This window comes from Acomys minous (genome assembly GCF_964271855.1).
Source record: "Acomys minous genome assembly, chromosome: 3".
Taxonomy (NCBI): domain Eukaryota; kingdom Metazoa; phylum Chordata; class Mammalia; order Rodentia; family Muridae; genus Acomys; species Acomys minous.
In genome coordinates, this window is record NC_140485.1 from 34,632,312 (window position 1) to 34,638,386 (window position 6,075).

Sequence of the window (6,075 nt, forward strand, 5' to 3'; positions counted from 1 at the left end):
CAAGGGCAGGGCACCAAGCCTTCTGTGTGTGTGTGTGTGTGTGTGTGTGTGTGTGTGTGTGTGTGTGAGAGAGAGAGAGAGAGAGAGAGAGAGAGAGAGAGAGAGAGAGAGAGAGAGGAGAGAGAGAGAGAGAGAGAGACTGGCTTACTGTCCCCCCTTAGTCTGGCAGGGCTGAAAAGCAGTAAGTCCACTCCAGAACTAGGGAGCTCCCCCACCCCAGCAAGGAGGAAGGGGCGAGTTGGCGTCACTTAGTCTTCCCCTGCCCCCCCACCACTTGCCGGCCTGCCCCTCCCTAGCTCCCTATTTGGCCATTGCTCTGGCTGCCCCCTCCCCTTCCTTACATGGTCTGGGAGCCCCCAGGCTGATCCTCTCTCCCCTGCCCTTGGCTCCAAGAATGGCCTCGGCTGTCCTAGATGGTGCTAAGGCAACCAAATAAGGCAAGGTGGCAGATCAGGGTCCCCCACCCCTGCCCCCGGCTGCTCCAACTGACCCCGTCCATCAGTGTGCTATAAAGCTGCGCTCCAGGCAGGCGACTGACACCCAGTGCCTGCCTGCCGCCAGCGCCGCCAGCCCAGCTGAGCCCAGCTGCCCCTAGCACGGTGAGTGCCAGCCTTGCTCCGCCCCAGCTTCCTGCAGGACCCAGTCTGCACTGCACTTCTGTGCTCCCATGGATATTATACTCTTATTTTGTAGTTGTTATTGTTGTTGGGGGTTTTTTGTTTGTTTGTTTTGTTTTGTCTTTTAAGCAAACTTTTGGGTGTGGTTCTGACTTGTTTTGTCCTGGGCCCCATCAAACCACTCACAGCACGAGAGTTCACTCCATCACCACCTGAGCTTTTTGTGAGTCACTGATCTCTAGCACTTTCACCCCTCCTGGGTTATGGATAGGGAGGGACAATGGGCTTTTGTTGGTGAAAAGGTGGAGAGCTGATAAGCTTGGGATCATCCTCAGCTACTGTGGAGCAGGGACCCTGGTGGTTATGACTATGAGTCCTTGCAGCTGGGGTGGAGGGTGAGCCTTTTGGCCAGAGAGTGTGGGTGCCTTCTCTCGGCCATACTGACAGCCTCCCCTCTTCTTCCAACCCTTGTTTTGTTTTGTTTTGCTTTGTTTTGTTTGTCTTGAACATAAAGGAGATTACAGTTCATCCCCTACTCCCTACAATCCAATAGCCCCACTGTGCCCTGTCATTTTCCCCTCTGAAGGAGAAGGCCAGCCCTACAGACAGGCACTGAGTGCGGGCCCCTCACTGTTCTTTCCATAGCCTACGGAGCCCACAGAAGCTGTGCCGAGATGTGTGACGACGAGGAGACCACCGCTTTGGTGTGTGACAATGGCTCTGGGCTGGTGAAGGCCGGCTTCGCAGGTGATGATGCCCCCCGAGCTGTCTTCCCTTCCATCGTGGGTCGCCCCCGGCACCAGGTAACGCTCCCTGCCACTCCTAGCCTGCTCCCCATGCACACTCTGGACCCCTTCTTGTCATCCCCTCTGTCCAGTAATCTGGGAAGTGACTCTCCGGACCCCACTGTTCAGAAACTCTTTAGGTCATATAAGCGAAACAGCGAGTGAGTTTCAGATGCAAACCAGTGCAGGCAACACCACCTCCCCCAGCTTCCAACATCCAAGAAGTCCACTGAGGTGGCACACCTGCTGATGGGTCCAGCTCTCTCTCCTGAGAAAGGCCACTAGCCTTTCTTTCATTCTGCGCCTGTGGATTTTCAATGGCGGTGTCTTCTCTGACTCTGAAACAGGGATTTCTTCCTTGCCCTCTGCCCTTCATCTGTTCAGTTTAGTTTAAATGACTCAGCTAACTGCTAGGAATGGAACTACTCAGAGCTAATCAGGACCCATTCTACATTCCTCTTTCTTGTTCACAGCCAGTTCACAGAACTCCCCAAAGCTGTAATGGATCCCCTTCCTGGGTGTTGCATTTTTAGAAGTCAAATGTGATTAGAGCCCCAAGTGCCACGGTGATAGTGACATACCACCTTGTTTATTAAAAGAAATGCCACGCTCTCTGGGTTTGTCGCATGCTTGGCCGGACAGGCTGCCAGAGAGCAGAGCTGGGAGTCTTGAGGCTTAGCCAGTGAAGGGTTCTCTGGGATACTCCAAGTGGTTTGATTTTTCATCTTAGTGATAGTGGTCTGTTAGCCTACGTACAGTGGATGAGTGTCAGAATCTTTTCTTAAGGAGACTAGAGGATGTAATGGTATTAATTCAGTTGTCCCAGAAGATAGTCATCTATTTCTTCGGTGACATCCGTGATAAGCTTGGTAATTTAATTGGAGCCATTACGCTACTTCAAATACGAGATACGGCTCTACTTCTTCAGTAAAATCCTTTTATCCTCTCCTCCACAGGTATAATCTAGTTAATTGATACATGTCCTCCTGTGGAGATAGGTATAACATTAACCTGAATGATTTGTTAAAATTAGGATTATGTCAACTCTTGGAGGTGGGTCCCACACTATAGCCCAAGCTGGCCTGGCATTTGCTCTCCATGAGCCAGAATGCTTAACTTTCAAATTCTGTTTTGTTTCGTTTTGTTTTGTTTTTTTAGTATTTTATAGCTGGCCCATGACTATGACTCCAGTACTCAAAAGGCTGAAACAGGCCACAACTATTCATTGCCTTGAGAATTGGATATAAGTTCATAAGATCGGACCTATACTCCTGTTTTTGTGGAAACATGATGTTCTCATTTTTTCTTTTTCACAGGGTGTCATGGTGGGTATGGGGCAGAAGGACTCTTATGTAGGTGATGAGGCCCAGAGCAAGCGAGGTATCCTGACTCTGAAGTACCCCATTGAACATGGTATCATCACCAACTGGGATGACATGGAGAAGATCTGGCACCATACCTTCTACAATGAGCTCCGTGTGGCCCCTGAGGAGCACCCGACCTTGCTCACTGAAGCCCCACTGAACCCCAAGGCCAACCGTGAGAAGATGACCCAGATCATGTTTGAGACTTTCAATGTCCCTGCCATGTATGTGGCCATCCAAGCAGTGCTGTCCTTGTACGCTTCTGGAAGAACCACAGGTTTGTTTGGGCTAGGGAATAAATTATGGGAATTGATTACCCATAGTCTCAATCCACTGACTTTGCTGTGAACCCAAATTCTCACCTGGTGAAGGAAGCCCCGCCCCTCACTCCTGTAGCAAAGTATCTATGCTGAGAAAAAAGGTAACAACCATTCCCTGAGATTAGAGAATGTTTACTGTAAGATCTGATAACCTGTGGCGTTAGATCTTTCCCTTATTTAAGGTATGTGATACACAGCATCTGCAGCCCCTGGGCAGACATATGCAAGGACACACATCTGCCTACGGGGTCTGAATCCAAACAGAGAGACACAGTCTAAGTTAGACTGGCTCCAAGAAAACCATGCCCTGTTGCTTACATAAGATGCTAATGGCTGATAGGAGGGATGGCCATTTGAAAGTGTCCTCAGGAAAATTTCCTACCACGATATTTAGTAAGACAAACTATGCAGCCTTCAGAGTTAGCATCCATCCACTATGGCCATTTTTATCCTTTGCATTAAGGGATCTGATTGGTTCTCTTACCCAAGCAGAAGTCAGGTTCTACTATGCCTGAAGAAGTGGTCCTTGCGACCCCACCTCATTCTCATTTATCGTTTCTAACAGGCATTGTTCTGGATTCTGGCGATGGTGTAACTCATAATGTCCCCATCTATGAGGGCTATGCCTTACCCCATGCCATCATGCGTCTGGATCTGGCTGGTCGGGATCTCACTGACTACCTCATGAAGATCCTCACTGAGCGCGGGTACTCCTTTGTCACCACTGGTGAGTGTGTCTTACCTGGCAGGCAGATGTCCGTTGCTTTTGCTTCCTCAGTAGATACACCTACTTTTGCATAGTTGATTTTTTTCCCCCTCAGATGTTGACTATAAACTCTTTATCTCTGCAGCTGAGCGTGAGATTGTCCGCGACATTAAGGAAAAGCTGTGTTATGTCGCCCTGGATTTCGAGAACGAGATGGCCACAGCTGCTTCTTCCTCCTCTCTGGAGAAGAGCTACGAACTGCCTGATGGCCAGGTTATCACCATTGGCAACGAGCGTTTCCGCTGTCCAGAGACACTCTTCCAGCCCTCTTTCATTGGTAAGGGGGGTGCTCCTGGTGCTGAGGCTCAGCTTCTCTAGAAATTCTAGAGTCACCCAGAGTAATATGCATTTTAATTAGAAGGGCGACAGTGTTCTTGGGTCAAAGTCTGGCGCTCTTGGGTCAAAGTCTGGCATCTCACCCAGCTCCGTCTTGCCTCCTGATAGCTCAGTAAGAAAAAAGACTAAGTCTAGTCCATCTCTACTGGAAGGAACTTAGTGGAGGTAAATTGGGTCTCTCCAGCATGCACTGCTCAGTCTCATCCTCTACTGGGAGATAAACTTAGTGTAGTTTTCACTTAAACATATGTCACACTTTTTGCAACGTATCTCCACACTCCTGATGTTTGCAGACAGTGTTCATTCAAAGCAGGCACTGACCACAGCTGTCTCTTGGCCATCTATGCTGGATTATCTACCAGCACGTTGTAAAGACTCAGGTCCCACCTGTTCCCAGCAGCGTGTTGTGGGGGACATATGTTTTAGATGCGAATGGTGGCAGCTCACCAACACAGAGGAATTCCGTTCTCTCCCCTCTGCCCTAGCTTGAATGTGCTGTGAATAAAAAGAACTTGTTCCTAGGTATGGAATCTGCTGGCATTCATGAAACTACTTACAATAGCATCATGAAGTGTGACATTGATATCCGCAAGGACCTGTATGCCAACAACGTCCTATCTGGGGGCACCACCATGTACCCTGGCATTGCTGATCGTATGCAAAAGGAAATCACTGCGCTGGCTCCCAGCACCATGAAGATTAAGGTAGGGAAGGCTTGGGAGTGGAAGGCAAAGGCAGATCTTGGCATTCTAAGGCAAGCTTCCTTCTCAGCCGACATCTCCCGTATCTTAGCTTTCCATCTTCTATGACGTTTTCTATGCAGTGCTAATGTTATTCCTGATTTTTTTTTCTAGCACTTTCCCCAAGATATGAAACTTTAGGACTGCTTCTAAAAAATGAATATAAGTAAATATTTGAAAGACACAGGGTGGGGTGGGGGTGGGGGTAAGCACAACATTTAAAAGGCCCCCAGCTTTTGAGCTATCCTACACACATTTAGATTTTTGCCATTTTATTCTTTAGTACAAAGAAGTAGAGACATGATGAAATACAGGAAAGTTTGCCAAGCCTGACTGGCTACGTTGTTTTATCGTATAACATCTCTTACGCTGTTTACCATCAGTTCATCTGTGATGCCTTTTTCTGTGAATATTCCAAACCTATTGTCCACCCCATTGTTTGGAACTTCAAGACACGCTGATTGGCTTTGTTTTCTCTCTGCAGATTATTGCTCCCCCTGAGCGTAAATACTCTGTCTGGATTGGGGGCTCCATCCTGGCCTCTCTGTCCACCTTCCAGCAAATGTGGATCAGCAAGCAAGAGTATGACGAGGCCGGCCCATCCATTGTCCATCGCAAGTGCTTCTGAGGCGCCCCTCTCATAGTCTACCTTGCATTCAGGACGACAGTGTTATGCTTCTTGGAATCCTCTGACCCCTCCCCCATCTCCCATCAGCCATTGTACAGTTTGTTTACACACGTGCAGTTTTGTTCGTGCCTCAAATATTTATTGCTTTATAAATAAACCAGACCAGGATTTGCAGCCTACAGAAGCCTGTCTTCTTTCTTGTGTGAGTGGGCCTGGGATGGGGAAGGAGTTTGTCCCGACACCCTGAACATTATAATAGTAGAGCAAAATGAAGTTTGCCCAACAGATTCATAGGGCATTTAACTTGAACTGGAAGTTACAGCACTACATTTTGACTTCATTTTGGGATGTAATCCTGGCTATATTTTGAATCTTATTAGCAAAATTAGTTTTGTGGCTCAGTTGTTAGTTCTGCATAAGTAAGAAATAAAGCTAGATAACACAATTATTACAATTAGTTCTTATATTTGGTGTTGAAAATTGTTTTAGCACATATCACATATTTTATAACTTTACATA

General features: G+C 47.7%; 1 protein-coding gene across 1 annotated transcript; it reads left to right on the forward strand.

The window, feature by feature from the left end:
* The first annotated feature begins 438 nt into the window (after positions 1–438).
* ACTC1 (actin alpha cardiac muscle 1) lies at positions 439–5,740 on the forward strand. Its single transcript, XM_084776324.1, has 7 exons — positions 439–599; positions 1,263–1,420; positions 2,719–3,043; positions 3,652–3,813; positions 3,938–4,129; positions 4,711–4,892; positions 5,413–5,740. Exons 2-7 carry the CDS (start codon positions 1,292–1,294, stop codon positions 5,554–5,556), a joined length of 1,134 nt encoding a protein of 377 aa, XP_084632450.1. The 5' UTR covers positions 439–599; positions 1,263–1,291; the 3' UTR covers positions 5,557–5,740.
* Positions 5,741–6,075: the final 335 nt, after the last annotated feature.